Here is a 25,315-nt window from a genome sequence, read left to right as displayed (position 1 = left end):
ATTTGCATAGATGCACTAATCAGTTGCCATGAATTACAGAGCAGCAGTTGCCAGCGAGGGGTAACAGATCATACAGTTGGAGGGAAAAAAAATCTCATCTCCTTGAACATAATTAATTTAATTGTCCTCATTAGCTGTACCATTTGTTTTGATTTTATTTCTCCCTTTCCCCACACATAACTTCTCCCTCCCTCTTTTCTTCCCCTTCTCTGAGTGCATTGGTTGAGAGAGGCACACACACACTCACGCTGCTGTATTTTCAGAGTGGTTGTGGCAGAGGTAGTCTATAAACAGAGGGAAGTGAGGCTCTTCTGAGCGTATGGGTGCATGCAGGAGAGAAGCAGGTTTCTGTCAAGTTTTGCTTTTCTCCATGTGCAGATCAAATCAGCAGAAAGGGGCTCTGTTAGTCTGCTGCCTCTGATTGTGCTTTTCGGGTTCTTGCTCAGGTTGGTTGTGGCTGAGTTTTGTTACTACTTAGAGGGAGAAGGGGCAAGAAAATCAGGAATTGTAATTGCACAAGATGCTTGTTCCAGGAACCTTAATATATATATATATAAAAATATAAAAATAGAGAGGATCTTAGTTTAATGGGGGGCTGGGGGGGGGACCTGTCCTAAACATACATTTCTGAGGTTGCTTTGATTTTTATTGGAACTGCTGGATTATATGAGGGAGGGGTGCAGATGGTAGAGCATTTCAATGCTTTTAAATCTTTCTTGGGTCTTGAAAGACTTCTATAATATGAGTGTCATTCAAATTTAGGGTATATTGTAAGCTGACATCTTTCAAAGCTTTGTGGAAATCTAGTGTGGTGCTTCTAAGAGCAGACAACAGATATTCACTTTGAAGTCTGAAAACTGTATTCACAAATTCTTAATCTGGTCTTTCTCCAACTGCAGATGGCTCTTAGAGGAAGATGCTTTGGATTTTTTTTAACTTTATTTACAGTAGGCTAGGCTCAACATCTTTATTATAAAATATGAAGAAACAATCATCTGTGAGCGTGACTGAATATCAAAGCATGCTGTATCTCCTCTGTGTTTGCATGTCTGTCTGTCTGTCTCTTGGTCAAAGGTATTCAACACCTACAGCACATCCATGTCTATTATTTTTCCCTCTCCACCACTAGGTAGAGAGTAAGGCTCTGTCTTCAGCTTCTGGGACGAGGATCCTGTAGGGGGGAAACAGCTTTTCTCTCTCCAGCATTCAGCTTGGAAAGTGTGGGGAGGTGGCAAGGGGCAAGCAGTATCCGGCAAGTGGCCGGGCCAAAGGCAGCCGTGTCGGGCACCAGTGGGGACCGCACCAGGGAGCCGGAAACTTTCACTCTGAGTTTGCACTCCTCTCTGAGCAGCTCACATCTAGCACCGAGAGAAACTGCGTTTTCACCTCCAGGGATTATTCTCATTACTCATTAATAGAGAGATATGTATCTTGCTTTTTTTTTTTTTTTTTTTTTTTTTTTTTGCGTAGGCAACTTATTGTTTTGTTTAGGCAAAGTATTTGGGGGGGAGAGGTGGGGGAGGGTCGCTCCCCTGTTTCCCTGGGTCTGTTTCTGGAGCACTCTCTGAGAAGGTGATCCTGAGCCGCTTCAGTAGAGGTCACTTGTGTGCGTGTGTGTGTCCCTGGTGTTTGTGTCTAGCATATGCATGTGGTTTTGCTGACTGCACTTGCAGGCTTGTAAATTTTCACCATGGGAAATTACCAACAAAGCCCAATCTGTCTCCTGGCTGCTTTGCACTTTCCGAGGGCGGCTGTACTTGAGCGAGCTGCAGAAGAGAGAGAGAGGGAGAGAAAGGGGGAGTTGGGAGGGGGGAGAGAGGAAGGGTGGGTGGGTGGGTAGAGGGGGAGAGAGGTAAATAGCCTTAAATCGGAAGGGAGCTGCTTCTCTGTGGTCTTCCACAAGAGCTGCCTGGGCTCTGCTGGCTCAGTAATAACTGAGTGACCTTTTCTTTTGCTGTATTATGTCTGGCTGGTAAGGGATTGCATTTTGCAGCTGATAAAGCCCTGACTTCATTCAACTCGGCTCCTCACACGCTGCTTTAGGTAAGTTGTCTTCAGCCAGGACGGAGACAGACAGCCTTGGACTGCAAGATACTAAAAGGAGGACACCTGTAGCTCGGATGCGGTCAACACAATTACTTGGCGGATCCTTGAGGACCTCATTATTTTAAACTTAAAGAATAGCGATCTCCCTCCCCATCTCTCCCACCCCCCTTTTATTTTTTTTTCCCCAAACAATGCTTCTTTTTGACCTTTCCCAAGGAGAAGAGCTACAAAGCAGCCACTGTGCTTATTGAACTGCCTCCCCTGTATCGCTTAATTGAGAAGGTAAGTGAGGCAACTGTGTACATAAGCTTTGGGTCATTTGTGTATGTGTGTCTGCATCACTCTCTCTCTCTCCCTCCCTCTCTCTCTCTCTCTCTCTCTCTGAGTCATAAGCCGGGGCTGCAATACACACACACATCTCTGCACTGCAACTTTCACTCAAGCTGCAGCTCTGCTGAGACTGTTTTGTTTAAATCATGTGAGGCTTCATTATTTTTATGATGAGACATGAAATACATGCAAGCGGAGGATGCTGAGCGAAACCCATCTAACTGGATGTCTCGAGAAATAGCAAAGTTAACAATGAATTGCAGCAGCCCCCCCCCCCCCCCCAACAACCCCCTGCCTCCGTTATTATTGTTGTTATTATTCTTGCTTCTTCCAGAGCTTCTCGAAACGTGCTCTCAATTACCAAGGGAGCAGGTTAATTTCCCACTCCCCGGCTTTAATCCGCGAGCCTGCCCGCACAGCCGTTTAATTTGCGGCTGGCTCGGTGCAGGGTTAACCCTTTGGGCAGAGCCGAGGCAGGAGCGCGGCCGCGGGCCGGGAGAAGCGGCCGGGGGCTGCCCCCGGCGGCCCGGGGCTCCCGGAGCCTCCCTCGGAGCGGCGGTAGGGGCGGGCAGCCCGGAGGAGCAGCACCTCTGCGGCGGAGCCTCTCCCTTTATTTATTTTTTTATTATTTTTTTTTTTCCTCCTCTTTCTCCCTTCGCACGCCCGGCACGACACGGTACGCTAACGCCGCGTGTGACAGTTTAATCAAAGCCATTTGTTACAACAAAGCTAGCGGGCCGCTGGGATTAGAGGCTTGCGGGCAGCGGGTGGCGTTGCCCCCCGCAGCCCCCGGCCCGCCCAGGGACCCCCTCTGCCGCCGCCGCGGGTCGCCCCGAGCCGGGGAAGCACACTTGCTACTTTTGCCGGGTTTCGGCGCTTCGCCGAGGAGGAGCTCTCCGGGCGCCCGTAAATCAACTCATGCAGAAAAAGGAGAAAAGTTTTGGTAAGGCTGCGATCCGCCGGCTCGCTTGGCGGCGGGCGGAGCGGGCGCGCTTGCAGGTAGAGCCGGGGCAAGGGGCTTAGGGGGTTGTGAGAAGAGGCAGCGCCTTGCTCTCGCTTCTTCCCGTCCTGAAGGAGCTGCCCCCGTGGTCGAAGGGGACCCGGCACAGCCCTTCCTAGGACGGCTCTGTAGGACCGCCGGTGAGAGCGATTAATCGCGCTAGGTGCAACAAACAGCGCTCCGTGCCCCCCCGCCGCCTCCCTCTCCTCCCCGGCGCCCCATCCCCACGATGCCTCAGAAGGAATTAGCACAAAAGGCTGGAGCGTCCGGCCCCGAAAGGGATTCTTTGTTGCAGAGTGTATGTTTCTTATTTTTTTTTTTATTTATTTTGCATGTGAGCTGCATCAAAATTGAACTCAGTCTTGCAAATCTCTTGTTGGCCTTTGCCAAGCACTAGCACTTTGCTGCCATGGTAACTGTAATTAAACTGATAAGAGTGGAAAAATGTCAGTATCTCTGAGCCTTGCAGCTGCATTGGAGAAAAAGGGAATCAAATTGGTTCCCAGCACCACTGCTCTAAAAGAGGAGGGAGGGAGTGGGGGGTGGCAGGGGGGGACACGACAGGGGTAGGAACATAGCTAAGCAGCTCCCGTCCCTGAGATCTGGGTACATCTATTTGCTGTGTTGTCCCTTAGGGGGCTACAGCCTGCAGGGATGCTCTGGGCCAGTGAACAGAGAGAAACAAGCTTTTAGGCCCAATCTAGCTTTCAAAAAGAGAAGGGGAAAGAAGAGGGAGAAATCTTTTGTTTGGTGTCTCTTGGCAATCGACTAGCCATGTTGGCCAAATTCTTTTAATCTGTATCACTGCTCCCAGCTGTGGGACTGCATTCCCACTTTTAGTTTTTACCTAACCTCCTCATTTTTCCCCGTTTTCAAGCCATCTCCTTTATTAAAAAATATAATAAAATAAAAGCACTTTCCTATGTAGAAGAAGGGGCAGGATGTGAAGTTTAGCTATATGCTGTGGAAAATTAACTCAAAAATATACAGAAGTCTGTATTCAGAGCACTAAAAACCTTACTTTTATTAAAAAAAAAAAAATCCTGAGTGTTATGGAGTTGCGGTTACTTTGTTGTGTTAACTACAGAAGCTGAGACTGTGCGGATGAATGGCACAGAACAAGAGAGCATAATGGAGGCAATCAACCGTTAGGCTGGTTCACAATGCAATCCAGGCAATTAAAAGCTCACCAGAGTTTAAATGAAATGGTTCTACTTATTTCTGTGCACCACACTGCACAGGCTATTATTTATGTCTCTTTTTTTAATTATGATTTCCCTTAAACTGTCAAATAACTCAGAATAGCAGGGTCTCGGAGGCAATAAGAATTTTCCACAGAACAATTTACATGCCAATCTAAAACTAGTTACGACTCCCGATGTGCTACATGCAAGTTCTGAAATGTTTCTCCCCTTCTGAAACCTTAACTTTTTTTTTTTCTGAGCCTGCGTGTGTATTATCCTGAATAACTGGAGCAATGAATGCTTTTAGGATAAAGCTGCAAAGTGGGAAAGCAACTGAAAAGTATTCTTTTTGTTTTTTTCTATTGGATCTCCAACTCTTGTGTTGACTGTGTGCTGTCTGTCAGTTCACTGTCTTTCAGAGACCTGTGCACTGATATGCAATTTGCCCCAAACTAATTTCTGGTTTTTTTGTGCTTTTTTTTGAAGTAGAGGCAAGTTTTCCCTTTCTTGCTGTACATCCCACTGTCCTTCGTAGAATCGTGTGTGTGCTTCAATGAAGGAGGAGAGTGAGTGGTCTTTAAAAGTTAAGTGCTGCAGTGCATAAGAATATCCAACTCTTCCACCCTTTAGCATCCCCTTCACAGACTGCCTGTACCACAAACCAGAAACTGTGTTCTGGGGTCTTGAGCAGGGCTTAGAACAAGCAGGGATGAATCCTGCTCGCGGACACTGCTATCTCACTGACAAAATACAGTTAGTTAAGTCCAGTCTCCATTCCCTGATTTTGCTAAGGGTGGTGATCAGAGTGAAGAGGGTTTTTGTCTCTCTGCTTTCTTTCAGGAACCTAATTTAGCCTTTTTCAGCAATCTTTCCTTTTTATCCTGGAATTCATAGTTACAAATCAGTTGACAGTGTTTCATTGCGCAGTAACAGCAACTACCAGTGATGGGAGTCAGTTCTATTGAACTTCTTGAGGAGACTGAGGGAAATCCAGAAGCCTACAAATCAGGATATGAAGTTCTTCCTTCAAAAATCCTGACAGTAGTGGATGGTGATTAAGAAGTCTTATTGCTAACACAGCTCTGCAGTTCATGTGCAGTACCTTGGGGCCTGGGGGTGGAGGAAAGGGGGGAGGGATGGAGAGTAGGAGAGAGGAAGCCCTTGAAAATGGACTGGGGTGAAATAAAAAGGGTTCGTTTGACAGTGACAGACTAGGCACTGAAATTTCTCCGTTCTGAGAACAGATCTGCTCTATGATGCAGAGCATGGGTAGGACTCTGCCAAACTGAAGGGAAAGCTGGATTTGATTTTCACAGCCTGGGTGTAGCACTTACGGAGCTGTACATTTTTGGAAGTGCTCAATGAGCGCTGCCTTCACAGGGGAGGGGGTGAGGAGGGCAGCCAGGCAGTGCTGTCTGCCGAGTCCTGACGGAGCAGCGGCAAGCAGCTCGGATGGTTCAGTGAGTGCTGTCAGCCTCTGAAAGGCTCCTTCCTGTGTCCTGAGAAATAACTGGGTACCGAAACTGCAGCCTGTGGAAAGCTGACTAGCAGTCAGCTGCAGGTATTCTTATTGCCAGATTAAGGCAGCTAAAAATACACGAGCGCATATGTGAAAAGTATAACTGTGTTGGAGATCCTGTGGGAACATTAAAGGGAGGAGAGATGGTCTGGGAGGTGATTTGCATTAAACTGGCTCATACTATACAGGGAAAAAGTAATCAAGTATTCTGTTCTCAAAATTAAGCAATTTAATCCGGGCTGTGAAGAAAAGGGCATGTGCAAAGAATTCGGAGCTACGTAAAACACTTCTCGGAGCACTGCTTGTGCTTTCTTTTGTTTAGATCGTTCTATGTTTCAAAAAAAGAATAACTTTTTTTTTATATAATGAAGTAGTAGTTTAATTTTAACTTTCATTAAAATAGATGCAGCTTCATTGCAAGTCAGGTGTGAAAAAGATCAGATCTATCTGAGGAGAAAAGCATTCCTTCCCTCCAAAAGCTGCTGCAGATTGAGTCCCTAATCTGGAGATGCTGCCAGTGGGATGTCAGAGTCACCTTCTCCCAGCCTTGGGAGCACAGGCATACAGGGTTGTTAGCAGTGTTCTGTGGGGTGTCTGCCCCTTTTCACTTGTACGAGGAGGGTTTGGGTTAACCATCGGCAACAGTGCTCTGTCTCCTTTCCGAATGTAGCAAGCATTTCAAAAACGGTGCCGGGCTGCGTGCAATGTTGTGCAAGCTGTGCTTTTATTTATAACACAATAATCTGGTGTTTGCAGCATATATCTCAAGAATTATCATGCTTGATTACTGTAATTTGTTCAGATATTTGTTTGTTCAGCCTTGCCTCTCTTGCACCTTGTTCCCTTCAGAAAGCACAGGACAGCTGGGGTCAGGGACTGCCAGCCTTTGCGCTCCCACCCGCTTTCTTATCAAACGATAAAATTCTTCCATTAAAGTTTTTTTTATATTTTTTTCTTCTCCTTTAAAGCTCCTAACTGTGTTATTTACTAGTTTATTCTGGTTTCCCTTAAGCAAAATGTTAAAGTCCTAGAACAGTCCTTCGTGCTTCTGAACTTTTTTAGTGAGTTCCACAAAGTTGATGCAAACTATTTTGTGTCTGTCCTCTAAATGGTGGAAGAGAGGGTCTGGGGATAAGCACGTAGTGGGCACTGAGAGGATATTTATACTCTACCACAATATGCAACTTCACAGATTAAGCTTTTTCACCAGCTGAAGGTATTAGTGATCTAGCAGGACTTCCCTGTACAGTCAGTCTGGTACAGAATTTACAAGAATCTGCTATTTTCACTGCTTTTAGTTGTTTGTTTGTGGCCATGTTACCTTGCTGCTTCATATCCGCATGCTGAGTTTCGGGGAGCCAGTTAGCAATTGTAAATACTGTAGGCACTCAGCCTTTGCCTTGCGGTGCTCGCTTAGGACGAGCGGTGTGTGTTTGTTCCCAGATCTGCCCCTGCCTTGCTGCAGAGCCCGCGCAGGTTGCTGGCTCTCATCCTCCCGCTGGGGAATGAGAAACAGACCTTAGGAGTTTCTAAGTGGTGTAGGAGCTGTGAGAGTAGCGTTGATTGGAGAGTAATAGGAATGCAGCAAAGCCATTTTTGTACTTACGGACAGAAAAAATAAAGACCTTACATTATCTTTTTATGAGCTTTAGACATTAGGCAACAGTACTGCCGTGGTACTTCAGAGTGCTCACTAGGAGAACTGTCTCTATAACTGAACAGCTAATTTAACAGACAAATACATTGCTCCAGACTGCGTAACAGAGTGTATTGCAAAGGGGGGAGTGGGGCTGTTGTACATCACAATGAGAACAAGAATTACTATTTTTAATTAAGTTACCAGCTTCACAGGTGAAACTTGGGAGTTCAGCTTGGTAAACCCTGAAAAGTCACTTAACTGGCTCTGCACTTGCTGCGATCCGCATAAATTCAATGTGTTTCACATACACATACAGATCCCTGGGATACTTCAGCTGGCATAGTATTTAGCCTCTTGTCTTCATGGTGCTAATATTCATAAAGGCATACTGTACTGTTGCTTCAAAGATTAAACTTACTTTCTTCTATTCCTTATGACAGCTTAAAAAAGTAAATACAATAAAACACCAACTTGTTCGTGTTCTCGCTACCTGAGACTGCCTGTCTATAGTGGTGTGTTACAGCACCGACTGAGATGTGCTGATAAAAGCTGGGACTGTAAAGCCTTCTTAACAGTAGGTAGTATAGCATTCTTGGTGAGGGGCTCTTGAATTTGCTTTTCTTTGTTACGAGACTATTTGACCTTTCCAGTCACTGCGTGAGAACGGGGTGCCATGCCCTGAATTTGGGAGAAGGATTTTCCTGTCGGCAAAAGCATTCATTCCTCAGTCTTGAAAAATTCCCATTGTAATACTTACATGCTACTCATTAGAGTGTATCTATATATTTTTTTTTAGTTACATCTCTGGCTTAAAACAGTGAGATAACCTAATAATCAAACTGCGTGTCAGTTCTCTTTCCTCTCTGATGCCTGTTTGATGTACAACAAAGCATCCACAAGGCTATGATTTTGCATCTTCTAAGGAATGAATTCCAGAGAATCAGTCTGCATAATGGGCTTGCAGTTCGTGAGACTAACCAAGAGAGACCAGTCTGTAAGCACTTTGGGGCAGTGACCTCCTCTCCCCATTTACAGTAAAACTGAGAGCAATCGATTTTTGTATGGATCTCTGGAAGACGGCTGCGGCACTCTATGTACCATCGCTCAGCTGTGTCCCACTTTTACCTGTTCTGTCCCTGAAACGGTGGTTCAGGAGTTTGAATTGTTGTCTAAATGTTCTCTGCTATTATATCCAAAGGTATATATACTTAATGGACACCACTGGACCCCTTGTCCCAAACTATCTGCTGGCTAAAATTGGGATTAGAAAGTTGGGCAGAGATTATTATTATTATTATTATCCTTGACAAACTAGCAACTGTCTGACCTTGTGCAGATTATTTAAGGTCAGATTTTTTAGCAGGTCCTTAGACTGAAGGATGTAACTAGAGATGCTGGTACTGAAGTTTCTGGAAATCTGATTGCTTCATTTATGTGCCTAAGAACAGAAATCTTAAAAAAATAAAATAAAAAATAATAAAACAACCTCTAGTGCAAAAATGTCTATGTCAAATCTCCCTGAAACTCTTTCCTGTGCCTCTAATAGCTTCGGTCTTTCCATCTCTAGAATCTGGAGTGCTCTTATGTTTGACAAAGACAGTGCATATAGGTACAAATATGCAAGTTTAGATATGTCTGTCATTGCTGATACTCCGTCAGTTTAAATTTTGGATGCTAAACCGTTGGATACTTTGGGCAAAAGTGGGTGACTTCAACTGAACTATTTTCATTTTTCATTTTAATTTTTTAATATTTCTTTTCAGTAAAGAGATCAGGTAAATGAGGTGAAAGTCAGACCAGCGGACATTACAGCTCTCCAGTTTATTTAATGTTTTCAGCTTGCTGTGGATGCTCCAGTTTATGTCATCCCATCTACGCTGTTGCCTTTTTAATGATCTGGGGGTGTGTGGGTGGGGAGAGGTGGAGGAAGAGAAAGCTGAGACTGATGCTGGAGAGTGTCTCTTTTCACTTTTCGTTGCTCTTGCTGTGTTTCAGGTATACAAATGCTCTCAGTTCAGCCAGACACCAAGCCGAAAGGTTGTGCTGGCTGCAACCGTAAGATTAAAGACCGGTATCTTCTAAAGGCCCTGGACAAATATTGGCATGAAGACTGCCTGAAATGTGCCTGCTGTGACTGCCGCCTGGGGGAGGTGGGCTCTACTCTATACACCAAAGCCAACCTTATCCTTTGTCGCAGAGACTACCTGAGGTAGGTCACACCCTCGTCGCGTTCACTGATTAACGTGATAAGCCTGTTCAGTCTTCCCATGTAGTTAGTGGTGTGTAAGTAGTGCGTGGTGGCTGCGGGACAGTGTTTGTGGAGCATGAGACAACCACTGCAGCATAGTGGTGAAACTAAAATCAAAGGCGATGTCTGTCCTGAATTGGAAAGCATGCTGTTGCGAATTTTCTGATGCTTATACCAGGGCTGCGTACTAAGAGGAGAGGAGAGGAGGATGAGAACAGAATAACCCCCGTCCCTCCGGCAGTGCTGCGCTGTGGGGGAGCTGATCTCCTCCTAAACGCAGTGGGGCCTTCAGGCACCACAGCCTAAAGCAGCAGGCCCACCTGCGCAGTTTTCAACAGCTTGAGTGTGGGGTCTGAAGGCTACGAGTGGAAAGCACTCCACTTGTCTGTGCGAACACACTTCTGTCCTCTGAGTTTGCCAGAGGGATTTTGTTTGTGGTGGTGGGAGCTTTTATGAACACTGCCATTTGCCTGTTAGGTGCTGGACTGAGTCCACCCACTTGCCTTCCCTGTAAATAACTCTGTCGCCAGCAGGCCCAGATCAACTATGCTCCTCAGCCTGGGGACCTGTGTGGGACGTGGGTGAGTGGCACCACTTCTCAGAGCCTGCAAACCATCACCTGATTTCTGCCCTCTTGGTTGTTCATCATCCTACCTTCTCAGAAACATTTGGGGTACAACTCAGCAAAGTACTTGGCTAATTTATCTGTAGAGTGCATGTGACCACATAGGGCTACTTGAAGAAGCTGAGTTTAATCAGGAAGTTTGGTCTCTCTAGGCTCTCACTTGCAAATAGATGGAGAGAGGCTCCTCTGGGGTGATTCTAAGCACCTATTTCCTATAGGAGCACCTTCCTCCACTCTGTGTAGAAGGGGCCTAATGAGACTAGCTGCCCGAGGCAAACACGAACTTCTGGGAATATTTCCTCTGCCCCTGTAGTGAAGTCTTTTCCTTTTAAAGGGACATTCAAGTCTGTAATACATTGGGGAAAAATTAAAATTCTCTTTGAATGCATTAACTTACAAGTTCAGTGTAAGCACAGGTACCAAATATGAAGTTCCCAGGTTGCTTGGCATGGATAGTTTGGAACAGAAATCGAGACTGAAGTGTTAACAATTGGTACCCTGGCTCTCCACATTACAACCTGTTTTTTCTAGAGTAGAGCAAAAAGCGTTTGCAAGTGCCTTGTGCATTTGCTGAGCTGGGGATGCAAGGCAGTTCAGGGTTCTTCAGACATAGCCTTGGACCTCTTAGTGGTAAAAGTGCTCTGCTAGCCATTAAAGCTCCGTGAGTTGAGCATAAGATAGAGTCTGCAACTTAAAGCCGTTGTGTAAAAGCTGCCAAAGAAGTAGCTAACAGAAAGGAATTATTGTACAGGAGCATAGGTTGCTTATGATCTTAAATCATGTGTGCATATATAGACAGGGGTGTGGACAAATTCTGTGGGGAAGGTAATGCTGAGCCTAATATTTAAAACCTGTTTTAAGAATCTTTCTACAAGTGCCTGCAGGAGTAAGAAAACTGCTGGGGTAATTTGATCCCCAGATTTACTACGGGCTTTGAACCTATCTAATCTCCCAAATACTAATGCAACAAATCCAGTGTTTAAAATCAAAACCAAAAGTGTTCTAGTAATAGAGCTACAATAAAAGTACTTTTTTTCAGCACAGGTGTGTGTGCTTCGCATTGTTCCCTGGTCCTTGAAGGTCTAGCAGGAGTAAACATTTTGCAAACAGATTTTTAAAACTCACAGTATGTAATTCAGAGAAAGGAGACTGTATTTTTTACACAATGATGCATCTGTCATGACGACATTCAAAACTAATGTTTTGGTTATGTTTTCATACGCAATATCTACTTTTGCACCAGTGAAGCCAGTGTACATGACAAATCCTGTAATCAGTTTTAAGATGTTTTGTATTTTGTTCTGGATTTATCAAATCTTAATGAAAATCATGAGCCTTTTCTTGTGATTCTTGTGAGTGCACAGATTTAAATTTGGTATTTACTCTAAACTTCACACTGATGCACTTAAGGTAATTGCAGATAGTCATTTGCCTCATTGCATCTTATCTACTTAGTTATGCAGTGAACCTATAAAAGTGATCTTTTTAATGCTAATGTAGAAACTAGTTAAATGTTCTCTAGCTTTGTAGTCAAATAAGCTTTCATATTTAGCAACCCACTTGATATCAATTTAAAGAACAAATTACTTAGTACTAATGATCAGATTAGAGTTCGATTACAGTTTCAAACTATCCTCTTAATTTATTTTTTTTTTCCTTTTTAACCGTAAAGGGAGCCTTTGCTACATACAAAACCATTCTAGCTTCCTATTAATTTATGTGGTGCCCTCTAGAGGATATGTGGCTTGTACGATACTATAAAGAGTAAAATTGCTTATTAACTTGTCTCTCTATGTTCATTATGTATTTCAATAAGACAGCCATTCTACGGATGCTATAAGCAATAATGTAGCCAGTCTGTGTGCTTTAACGTTGATGGTTAAATTCACAAACTGTGTGATTGTGTCCTTGGCTATTTGCAAAGATACTTCTAGTATTTCTCATTTAGATAGAAATGCAAAAAAAAAAAAAAAAAAAAAAAAAAAACCTTCTGCCCCAATGAATTCTCTTGTTTGGCATTTCATCCTGGAGATACCCTCTTGAAGTTTTTTTTTTTTTTTTTTTTTGTTGTTGTTTTTTTTTTTAATAAATACTCTATCTTCAGGACTTCAAAACTGGTTTTGCTTTAGTTCTCTCCCTTGGTAAAATGAGTTAATTTTACTACATTAAGACCTTATTCTCTTGGATGGAAGGGGTTGAGGGGATGGATGTAATGAGCTTGGAAGATGTTCTGAGAGTGAGAGGCTTTCCCCTTGCAATCTGATTCAAGTAAGTCGCTGCAGTGATTTCAGAGGTGGCATATGGTACCCAGGCTGTTGGGGTGGCCACAGCAGGAATGAACTCTGTTTTGTTAACGAAGATGAGAACTGACTTGAGTAAAGAAAGGTCTCAATGTTAGAAATAACATACTTGGTGAAAATGATATGCAGAGTATAATTCCCCTGCAGGCTTCTGTCTTCCGCTTATACACTCTTGGGTTAGAAAGTGAAGACTTAATTTAAGGAACTTAGGTTTACGCCAATATTTCAAGTCCATTTACAGTAAGTGAAATATGCAAGAAGTTTTTTTTTTTTTTCTCTTCTTTTCCTCCAGAGCTGTGCAGTGACATCTTAATGTATCAACCTATCCTGCTCTATCCTCCATTCTGACTGGCAGCATGTCCATTTACAAGCACAATATTCCCTCTGAAATCTGTCATTACTGTCATTAATGACCAGTCGTTATGTTAACAGCCCAAGGGCTGTTAACACATCAAACTGGTTGTTAACTGGAAGGTTATTACTTATTTAAACTGCAGGTATGAGTTGCGTGAAATGTGCTTTGGTTATGCATTCTGGGTACTCCTGCTCAAAACAATGGGAAAAACAGCGTTGCATTTGCCTTTGGGGTGCCAGGGGATTTGCTTTTTGTTCCATCTGCTCATTTGATTTCTGCATGCTTGTGAGGTCCTCCTACCCCTGGGCAGCCTCCTAATTTCAGGTGCAACCGTGTGTAGTCCCATCTTTTTAGCCTTGCGTGCAAATGGGCAGCCGCATATACTTCCAGATGCACAGTAACGCGTGCCATACATCTGAGATTAATATCTGGCTCCTAAAAGTGTAAAATGAAAGACCGACAATTACACGTAAATCAGTTGTATTAAATAATGAGCTTCCTTGGATGCAGCAAAAATATGGAAGTACAGCTGTGCTAAGCTAGTAGCAATGTAGGTCAATCACCCTTTTCACTTAGGTTTTTAACTACGCAAACCCTGCTGAGCGACCAATGACTACAAAGTGCTGTTTCATTCCTATTTAATTTTGGCAGCATTTTACTGAAGAGCAGGCATTCATGCAGCTAAATTATCTTCACCGTTTCTGGTTTTAACTCCAGCTCCATGACACTAAATGTTGGAGTGCATATCTCTTAGTAAACACAAAGAATATGGTTTCTGATTTTTTTTTCAAATCCATCTCTTAACATGGAAATTGAATTAAAACTTTTATTACTTTTTGCATAATTTCCCTAGCCAGGCAAACAGATCATAGGAAAAGGATTAACAAAACAATATACTGGGGGGGAATTTTTGCTCTTAAAGGCATCTAGAGCCTTATTGGGGATGGGGGGCACGATGACACATAAGTCTACCCCCCACTCAATGCCCTACCTGGGTAATGATTTGGCTTGTAAATGTACTGCAGGCTTTAAAAGTATCACTGAATAGCTATTAAGATGAGTAGACTGCTGTTCCTGAAGAAAGGGTCAAATCGTTTTTTTTTTTTCTTTTTCTTGTTTCCTTCCCCATTTGTTGATCTGAAGACCTGAGACAAGCCAGGATTTTAAAAACATACATATTGGACAAGATCTTGTAAATTATGAGAAGTGACTACAGAAAGTAAAGTGCTCAACTATAAGCTTCATAAAGATGCTGCCTCTGTGAAATATTTAGTCTGTGAAAGGGTGCAGCCTGAAAAGAGTAGAGTTTAGGAAGCAGCCTTTTCTTGTGCAACTGCTCTCACTCTGAAGGCAATTATTATTTAAAAAAATATTACAGATGAGTACTTAGCAATTCAGGAAAGACTTAAAATGGCTTGATTTTCTCTCAGGTTGTGGAAAATTCATGTTAAATGTTGCAAACACCTAAGGTATCGGCTGTCTTAAATGTTTGTATAAATACTCTATATGGATGTTTTCATGGGTAGTGGGATATAAGACGTTTTTAAACTGACACCTCAGTATACTTCTTTCCCAGCTTAATTAAATATTGGTAAATTTTTAAGGATTTAAGCAGTCTGAGTTTTCAAAAACATTGAGGAATTTACAGAAGTGACTCTTAAAGAGTTCTGCTTTCTTCATTAAAACGAACCCTTATTTATACATGAATACCATTTCCGCGATGCATTAAAGCATTCAAGGGAGTGCTACTTTGGAGGAATAGACCCTAAAATATTTTTTAAAATATATATATAAAAATTGTAGGTGTAGTGGTCTGCTTGTTGAAATTTTGCTGTGTATGTGAGATGAGTGTTCTTGCCAACTGTTTTGAAATCCTTAAAACACTGTACCAGTTCTTGAACGGATAAGGGTGTACAACAAGGGGACTAATGCACGTACACACAGTTAACCCACTAAACTTGCAAGGAATAATGCTTTTGATTTAGTTACATTCTAGCTTGTTCTTATTTTAGTTCATCTGTGATAGCTTTTAATAAGAAACATTCAATTAAGCTGTTAAAATTGGTGTTTAAGTCATGTTGAAATGCTGTAAAATATGTGTAATCAAGTTTAACGCTCTTCAGTAGTTCCATGTGTTTGCTAGTATCTTCTGGTATTTTTCTTCAGAGCTGCCAAATTTTTAATAATTGTGTTATTTTTAGTGGCTTAAAATACACAGTTTAATTTCCAAGGATGTGAATGTTCCCTCTTATAAGACTTCTTGAAAACCAGACACTTCTTGTGTGTTGTCAAAATACCTCATTAATCCCCTGGAAACGTTCAAAGAATTTCAGGAGACTTTTCAGATGAAAGTACAGTGCATCTTAAAACCTGTCCTACAGCTCTTCATTACCTCGCTATAGTACAGTGCATTTTATGGAAAATTATTTTGCTATAAATATTTTGTCAATTAATAACAGCTCAATAAAGCTTAATAAAATTTGGGGGCAGCCTAGATAATTCTGCAGTGTCGGAGGATGGGTTAATGTTCTTGCTGAATTCAAGTCTGTTGGTTTGCTTAGTGTTTATTTTATAACTTCTTTTAAAATACTTAGAACTTTCTTGATTTCTTCCTTGCTGATTTTTTCCTCAGAAGGGACTTTACGACTAGTGGTTTTTTTTTTTGAAATATGCTTTATATATATATGCTTTACTTCAAGAATAAATATTATCAACTGTATTATGGCATGTAATTTGACAACCAAGGATTAACTGCAAGCTTTCTGCATTTTTTGGCAAGAAGCATATACAAAACAATGCATCTTTGTACAATTGTGGAAGAATATTTAGCTATTATTGCCTAACACATAGATGTTTTTAAGAAGTTCTGATTTCTGTGCCGTGCTGGTTCCTTACCAAGGGCGGGGGGCGGAGTTTGAAGCTTTCTTTAGTTTTGTTTTGTGGTTATCTTACTACATTTTTTAAAATGTGGATTTTTTTAAAAATCTTTCTGAATTTTTTCACATTGCATTTGCTGCACTATTCAAATGTTTTGGATATAATACTGTTCTTTCATAATGTGAATGTTTGAATAATAGGTAACAAGTATATTTTTTTTCCTAAAAGTATAGTTGTGAGCAAGCAGAAAATTGCAAAAAATGCTCACCTGGAAATAGAATTCCATGTAAAATTTCATAATAGATAATTGAGAATCGCCCATCAAAATGTGAGACATTAAGTCCTTTCAGCCCTTCTGACTTTAGGAATTGCTTTCTCTTCTCATTGGAGTTAAATACATTCATGATGGGTTTGGTAACCAAAAAACTCAATACGCAGTACTTGATATCTAAATTAAGTTAGTCTTGACTTTTACGGTACTTAAGAATGTAAATTTTGGATGTACCTTACTAGGTGCATTATGTTTTGGTCATTAATTTTCCATTTCCCATTGGATACCATAGGATGATATATCAGATGGCTTTTTAGGCCATCTAAATAATAATAACCTAAATAATAGATACAGGCTTGGGTTTTGGGTGTGTTTTTTTTGTTTGTTTGTTTGTTTTTTTTTGCCTAAATATTCTTGAATTTTGTTTTCCAGACCCAAACATCTGAAGCAATGAGTGTATGTTGTCAAAAAGCTTTTCATATTTTGCACCTGTAAAATTCTAATACTGTCGTTCTGCACCTTCCTGAGTCTGCTTCTTGTTTATTCTGAATCAATTAGCCTTTGGACAATTGACTTACCCTCTATATGCCTGCTGGTTTTTAAGATGGCTATTAGATATCAGTAGAGATAAGATTCTCTTTTAAAAGAGAAAAGGCTGTTTTGAAAAAAAAAATCACAAAGTAGTATAAGATTTTGACTACATACTAGTGACAATATAAAATGTTTTAAGCAACAGGATGAATAGTTCATCCAGATTTGATTATTAGCAAGCCATGTATCAAAATGAAATGGTATACAGCTAAAATACCTTGTCCTCTGTGCACATCTGCTTAGTATTGTACTTACCCATATATTTATGCAGAAATTATGGTGGAATCTGCACTCTGTGTTATACAGGTACTCAGACTGGAATATGAGCATGGTCCAGTGTTCTGTAAAACTGGTTAAGACAGACTTTAAATGTATGCTAACAATTAAGCATCTTGATAGTCCCATGGCAATCAGTGAAGTTAGTGGCAGACGTGCTAAAATTTCATGCTGGAGTGCGGGTGTAGGGTATTCATAATTCATTCTGTTTTCCAGTTCTAAATCAGAACAGCTACTAGCAGCTGAATAGTATTTAGTACCTAGTTTTCAAAGAGCACAATGGCCTCAATTATTAACTGCAAAATATTTTCATTTAGGATTAGAATGAATACTGTTTATCTATTTTATCACAAAATGCAATACAGCAAAAGGGAACTCTTCGCTAGCAGAAAATCACTACTTTTATAAAATAGATTTTCAGATCTGGATTGATGTTCCATGGGAAATTCTCCTGCAGTTCTTGTGTTAAGTGGCATTCTGCAGTACTGTAATTTAAGCTTTTCATCTTTTCTTTTGCAAAAATGATAATGTCTTGTGTTGGCACATAGTGGATGAATGTGAGAATTGCACAACATGCAAAGATAAAATTACTTTTTGGGGGGTGAGAGCAGAGAAGATCAGACGTTTTACTGTATCTTTTCTGTATTTTTGGAGAGATGAGAATAAGCCTAGTCAAGTTACACATTTGGATATACAGTAACTGATGATATATTGGACTAATTAGCAAGATTCTACATTAAACCAGGTAGCAAATGTCACCTTACTCCTGTATCTTTGCTTTCAATATTGCACATTTGAGTTTGAGCCTTTGGACTTTATATAACGTTTTTGCGGCACTTGGTAGCACTTGCACATAAAGCATGCAACTTTTGTCTTGGTAATGACTAAAATGTGCAAAATGCATGTGTGAAACTTGATTTATTTTTTTAACATAATTTTAAGCCATATATATCAGCAAAACAACTGTTGTTTTTATTTTATTTCATAATATTATTTCTTTGTAGCTACCTTAAAGAGAAATAGGTATGTTTGAGAAAACTTGATGCAAATACAGATTAAATAATTAACCTCCCTTGCAATTCCATCTGTTCTAAGAAATACATGAATTTATTATTGCTGATCAATTTCTAAAAATAGTTCCAGTCATGATCGCTGCACTTGGTTTTGCCTTTTAGACAAGTTTTCTTCTGACTGAAGGGATGTATATTTGTATGCTAATCCTATGGCATCACCACCCCCAAACTGAACTTCTGGCAGGTGCTGTAAGGGTCTACCTTGAGGCTTGTACAGCCCCTTGGTATCTCCTGGGCTCTGCCCTCTGCAGTTTTCATGGGGAAGACAGCAAGCAGTAGGAGGTGGGACAAAACTTTATTAAAAAGCCCCAGGATCTTGTGTTGATGGTTGTGAATCTTGGGTTCTCAATTCATTTTCTCCTCCTGCTCCGAAATTGTGCTAATGAACCTGTGCTGTGTACTTAGCAGCTTCAGGCTTCTGGAAGGATGTGTTCATTTGCATTAAGATGTTAAATTCATGCATTTTTATGCTCCACATAGTATTAAAAAAATTCAGTATGACATTGAGTACTTAGGGAGCACTAAAAAGTAAATTAAGATACACTCTTTCTGCTCAGAATTTCATTTATTAAAACAATCTTAAGACCTACAGGAAATGCTGCAAACATTGCAGCAAATATTCTGTTTTTAATGAGCCTTGCTGTAGCATGAAGTCAGACAAGAGCGCTTCCCCCAGCACCTCCTTACCTAACTCAGTTGTAATGCAGAGTGATCCGCTAGTAAGAAAGATTCAGTGAGCAGAGCCGAGAAATGGCCACTTCATGAGCACACATCCAGCCACCGGGCCTCCTCAGAGCTTTTGTGAGGCCTTTCATTACCATCCCTGATGTGTCCCTGTTAGAGTCCCAGTTCCTGTCTTTCTCCAGGTGCAGCAGAGCTTGATCGCTTTTCTGTAATATCCACAACAGTATCTTCTCTTACTCCTTCTCCCTGTTTCTTACATATCTTTTAAGTAGGTTCTCAGCTGATAACTACAGGTTAAAAAAAAATAAGATAAAATTCCAAAGAGCACATCTGAAATGTGTGCAGTAGGTGATGCTGGCCATTATGAGTTCTCTAACAATTTGGCCAAGGAATAGTTGGAAGGCAATCACAAGAAGTACAGCTTCTTGCTATGGGAAGCAGCTGATTGCTTTCACTTCTTTTCCCTCCTTATACAAATATACCTTCTCTACTAACAGACCCCTGAGGTTTACTCTGAAGCTAATATGTATTTGCAAAATTTACTATAATTTGTCAGATTATCAGTCTCAATAGGAATTTAGTGAGTCTGAACAAATAACTCTGGAACCAACTATTCTACATAATGTTATTATTAATCAGGGAGTCTTACTATGTTGGCAGATAAACAGTTTTCCTTTCGATCTGTTGAAAAAGTATTTTTTTTATCTATTTTATATAAGTATAGGTAAAAGGTTATTTCAGCAGACATACAACCTCTATTTTTTTTTCCTGATGCTTTTATTTTAACCACCTCAACTCCATTTCACTCAAGTCCAGCTCTTCTCAAAAGCTGATCCTTCTAGTTTTAAGGTGTGCTTTCTGGAGAAGGTTATTTCTTGCCACCAGCTCCTACATGCCTCAAGCTTGGCTTATTTGTGCAATACTCTCAATCCATCTCCCCCTAGAAAAAGAGAAAATTGGGATGGGGAGGAAGTAAATGAAGAAAATGATTGCAAATATGTTTAGCTTCTCAGAAAATCTTCCCGAAGTGGAGAGATGTGATTTCATCAATGAAAGCCTGGCAACTCCTATCCTTGCATGGCTCTTCAGAACCAATTCTTTTACCTCCCAAACTTTGAAGCACTCTTCCACGCATGATATAAGTGCTGCTTCTTCATATCTCTAAGCTCTAGGTGACCTCTTGTGAAACCAAATCTAATGGACCCTGTATGCTGTCTGTTGAGGAAACAGCAACAAAGAGCAGAGTTTTGTAGGCCATGCGCTACATTAGCTTCTAGCAGTACCTTGTTTTCCAGATTGGGTGAGTGCTGACATCCAAAGATGTCCTGATAGGAGGAATAGACCAGACATTACCAGTGTATTTGTTGTCTGCCTCTTGGATCGCCTCAGGAAAAAAATCATACAGTCAGTGGTAATTCAGTCTCAGTGCAGTATTGCTTGTTGAATACACTGATGTTGATGGGTGGAGGATGTGCTGCAAAGTTCTTGCCTGCCTCTGCTTCGCTTGCCTGTATCAGGTGAGTGCTCCAGTCCTGTTCTCCTTCTGCTGTGCATGAGGGGTGTAAGTAGGTATGGCTCTACTTTTTGTATGAAAAAGCTAGAAAAGCAAAAGGGTTAATGGCTGCACTTTTTTCCTGCTTTCTCTGAAATTTCAAAATGCCAGAGATGACAGAAATGTGACACTGGTGTAGGCAACTGTCCTTCCTCATCAGTAATATTTTGGGAAGAATAATTATTAAATTACAAATTTAAGAAAACTTGTCACAAGAAGACGATATCAGTTCTCGTTAGATCACACCCCTGCTTTCTATTCCTAAATCTAAATGCAGTCACCAAGACAGCTGCATCTGGGCAGATCACTCTTCTGTGGATTTGCAGTCTTCCTGTCAGTTTTCCATCCTCCTTGTGCTCAAAGGGACCAGCAGCAAACTGGACAAGTCCCCACTTTTTAGCACTTGGGAAAGAATTTGTATGTTCCAAACTGAGTAATTTCGATGAGAAATTAATTATGGAGAGCCACTGTCATTCTGAATGTGGGTGTGGGTGAACCAAGGCTGTCCATCACATGCAGAAGTTTGGGTAAGGAAGAAATCCATGTTGGGAGTAACCTAACTCTTCTATGTGTTCTCCATTGCTCTAGTCAAAAAAAAAAAAAAAAGCAAACAACAACAACAACCTATCATTTTCTAGCAGCTCCTCCATAATAAGGATAGGGAAAATATAACAGGCACTAACTAGAAGCCAGATGAATGCAGCTAGTCAGAAGATGGCCAAATTATGGCAGTAGATGTTTTCATCTGCCAGATTTAAAAGGTCAGCACCAAAAGGCAGGCTGGGTAGAAAGTTCCAGTAAACAAGCAAGAAAGAATGAAAGCTTGAATGTTAATAAGTCTGTGAGAGTGTTGGGACAAGAAAAGAAGTGGAAGCACATTGCTATATTTGTCCCAGCATAAATGATGTCTAGTCACAAACATATTTACATCAAACACTTCTTCTCATGCCCCTAACTACATTGAGCATGCTGCTGTTGCTTTTATAATGCAATCTGCAAAGGTCAATCAAGTTAAAGAGTCAGGCTGATGAGATTAGATATTACTTTAAAAAATAAGACAAAAAGTGTGTTTGGAGAGAGGCCTGAACATGGCACCAATATAATTGTCTGGTTTGCTCCGGGTCCCTGTATCCTTTCCTGGAAACACTGTGTGAACACAACTGATCTACTTTACCTCCAAGTGTGCTTATTGTTCTCTGGTGATAGCTGAGGTGTCTGCATGTTCTTGGGGAGAGATGAGGGAGTCTTCTGGGCACAGGACAAAAATAAAATGACATGTTTAAGTGCTTTTTTTTTTAATGCTCCAGGGAGATTTTACTATCTGAATTGTGTGCAGTGAGCAGGGATTTTTCATTTCATACATCATTCACAACTTGCTGCAGTGATTCCAAAAAGTCACACAAGCTGAGTCTCTGCTTGCACCAAAGCACAGAATTTTAAGTTTGTGAGTTTTAACAATGGATGTTGGAGCTTTATTAAGGCTTAACGCAACATTTGCGGTGGGGAGGAACAGTGTCAGGTGTTGGAGAAAAGGAGCAATATGTCTGAGGACACTGGAGGATACACAGTAATGACTATGGCAAGATGCAGCATGTTTTATCCTCCCACCCTTGTTCTCCAATTGTTATTAGCTTGATGCTCAAGGAAGGTGAGAAGGTCTTTGTCTTCAATGTACATACTGAAGTCTTTTGCTAGCACTAGCTGCGGACTAGTTTTACATACAGAGCTGTGAGCAGCACGTGAAGTTTGCTTCTATTTTTACCCATCATGCATTTATTAAGGATTAGTCAACACCTTTTCCAGCAGTTGTGTGAAGTGTTTAGGATGATATATTGAAGGTGAGGTGATTTAAATACATCTTTATGAGTATTTTTCATCTGCTTTAGGGAGCTTTGTAGTAAATACATGAATCTTTAATTGCTATAGTAAAAGATGGGGGGGGGAGGGGTAGAAGGGGACAAGACAAAGTCACCAGTCTATCAAAGTCACCTGTGGATGCTGAAACTAGCCTGGCCTACTGTGTCTGTTAGCAGAGTTGGAGTGAATGGATACACAAGACTCCAGACTCTTCAGCATCTTGTTTGATGGAGTTACATGGCAGTTACTCTCCATGTGCCCATAGTGGGTTTTCAGGGTTTTCTGTACTCTCAGGGAAGAAAGCATCCTAATTACCTGCCAGGCCTTAGAGACCAGTTATGTTAAGGACAGGGTTGTTACTGATGTCGTGATGTTGCATTCTTTAGAAATAAAGGAATGTAAATGGATTGGATTATTACTTGGTTGGTTGGTTGTTTTAAAATGATGGTAGGCTCTGCATCCCAGTTTTGAGAGGCTTCTTGGGCGGCGTAGCACCCCCCTTGCAAAGCCAGGCTATGTGGAAGCAGGCAGGCCTTCCGCAGGTGGCAGGCCACCCATCCCCTGCTCCGGGAGGTGCCCTTTCATGGCAAAGGAGGAAGCTGGATGTGGTCTGTAGACCCCTGGTAGGAACACTCTGGGTAAATACTCTGTGCTTTCATTAAGGTTTCTTTGTGCAGAGGGATGAGCAGCTGCAACTCTCCCCTCCATGTTGTAAGGAGGTGGGAGAGGTCAGATTGCTGTGCAGAAACATAATGGTCATGATGAGCAAAGACAAGCTCTGCATCTGGAAGGCTCTGTGTAGCAGGCCTCTGAGAAATCACCAAATCACAGTATGCTCAATGTGGGAATATTTATTGAGCTCACAGTGTACCAGATTCTCCTTAGGACTCTAGTGCTTTTTTCTGATGGCCACGCAGTACCATTTAGCTTCTTGTCCTTTCTGTTCATTCCCAGGCTTTAATTTTCAGCTATTTGGCCCCTCTCCGTCAGGATGAAGGAAGCCATGGTAGGAACCTCTCCAGAGAGCTCCTCTTGGAGGGCAGACAGACTGTTCAGGAAACAGTTAAAAGGCCAACAATCACCATCCCATGCCAAAATTTCAGCCTAAGACTCTAGAAGTTACTTTTGAACCTTAGAGCCCTGCATTGCTTCAGCTGCCAAAGGAGCTCAGCATAATGTTGATAGGTCTATCCAAAATATCTGCTGTGAACCATCCTTTGGTTCTGTCAAAGCAGCATTTGTAAGATGGGCCCTTGGAAGGGGGATTATGGTCACTTTCCCTTGTTCTCAGAGAAATTCTCCCCTGGCTGGATGCAGGGCCAGTAGAGCCTATTTATCCTGTTCCAGTACCTTCAGCTGGCACATGGCACCTACAGGAGGGCAATAATATGAAAACAGGCTTTGTTATGACAGATATCTCCAGATCTTGTAGCAGATGTTGCTGGTGAGATGCAATCTTGTTCCAGCCAAACCTTCTTCAGCTCTGCTGAGATGCATAGAGAATATCATAAGGCTACAGGCTTTGGCAAGGAATCTCAGCGTTTACCAGTGCCAGCTACTGTCTGTATTTCTTTTCTGAAGGCTATGTAGAGCAAATGATCTCTGTCTCCCTGAAACAGCTGTAAATTTCTTTTCCTTTAAAATCCCCACCCGTTAAACAACTGCGACAACATCCAGCAGTTATCAGATGCAAAACGAATAATGTGCCTAGGATAAACACTCATGCGTCTGCCTCTCCTGATCAATCCACTGGACATTTTGTATGCCAGCGCGTTAATTTAAAATATTCCTGGGAAGTGGAAATCCACGGTAATTTCTGTAATGGCCTTTTAAGAAATCTTGTCACTTCTTAAAAGGGTATTTGCTTACCAGCAATTCTCTTTCCCTCCCCAGCTCCACCCGTTGTTTGCTTGAACCTTATTATCCTCTGCATAAACTGCTGCTTCACCTTGTGGTGAGGTCTTCTGTGCTTTGAGCCCAGAAGATCTAACCAAGATATTTTCAGTTTACTTTTAAATCAGTGTTTGTGATAATCCCTTTCCAATAATTCTCAGGAGCTAAGAAGCCTTTCCTCATTTTGAGGGAGGAAGTTTTGCCTTAAATTTGGACCTGGGACTGCATTATTTCTGCCTTTATGCCTCAGGTTTTGGCTCCCCTGCGGCTGAGAAAATGTCTTGTTCCGTTTTGTACAGTAGAGGCAGCTCAGATCTTGGGAATGATTTGCCTACCATAGAAGATGTTTCTGTGGAGCAGTGAGTTTACCTGAAGCCTCTAAAAAATTAAGTCAACCCTGCTTGTTTTCTGATTGTGATGACTCTATTCCAAAGGGAAAAAAAAAACATATTTGTTAACAGGAGCAATTAACAAGTAAATAATGCATAACTTATGCATCTGAGTAAATTTTTGTACTTCCATTGATATTGTTCTTCCAAATAATTCTTTGCACACTACCCATTTACAGTGCTTGTAGTATAGGGTGCTGGAGGGAAGTCACTTCACGGTTCGGCAAAGCCGATGAGGTTTGAGTGCTCTGCGCTCCTGCTGATTTTTGAATCAAGGAAGAATTGTGCCATCATTGAGCTGTTTATAAACCCACTCCCTGATTCTGATTCACAAAAAGAGATGCTGACCCCACTGCAGATGGCTCGCATGAGGTCACATACACCCACACAATGTATGGCAAAGATGTAACAGAAGAGAGATCCTCCAGGGTGGTCCCTTGAAGCTAAAGGGCACTTCATGTGCATTAGCACTGGAAAACTTGTTTTTCCAGGTAACTATAATGATCTGATTAACTATCAAACTGCAGCCACTATGTAAATTTACCGAGAATTTTGGAACTTCTGCCTCTGTGGTCCTCATGCTGTGAAATTGCAGTTGGGTGTATT

At 41.5% G+C, this 25,315-nt stretch overlaps 1 protein-coding gene across 7 annotated transcripts in view; it reads left to right on the top strand.

Annotated features, from left to right (window-relative positions):
- The window catches only part of LMO3 (LIM domain only 3), a 112,849-nt gene that overhangs the window by 54,233 nt on the left and 33,301 nt on the right, over nucleotides 1-25,315 (top strand). Inside the window, exons 1-3 of one of the 7 annotated variants that reach the window (XM_040563958.1) lie at nucleotides 208-446; nucleotides 2,263-2,328; nucleotides 9,714-9,927. In XM_040563958.1, coding sequence (XP_040419892.1) covers nucleotides 9,722-9,927 — 206 coding nt within the window. In that variant the 5' untranslated portion in view covers nucleotides 208-446; nucleotides 2,263-2,328; nucleotides 9,714-9,721. Of the gene's footprint in view, nucleotides 1-207; nucleotides 447-1,850; nucleotides 2,329-3,009; nucleotides 3,053-3,103; nucleotides 3,320-9,713; nucleotides 9,928-25,315 lie in introns of those variants that run through there. The other 6 variants (XM_040563948.1, XM_040563967.1, XM_040563942.1 and 3 more) reach the window with 6 other exon arrangements.

This window comes from Cygnus olor, chromosome 1 (assembly GCF_009769625.2).
Source record: "Cygnus olor isolate bCygOlo1 chromosome 1, bCygOlo1.pri.v2, whole genome shotgun sequence".
Classification (NCBI taxonomy): Eukaryota; Metazoa; Chordata; class Aves; order Anseriformes; family Anatidae; genus Cygnus; species Cygnus olor.
Note: the sequence above shows the minus strand (reverse complement) of the source record. Positions and strands in the feature narration are given on the sequence as shown.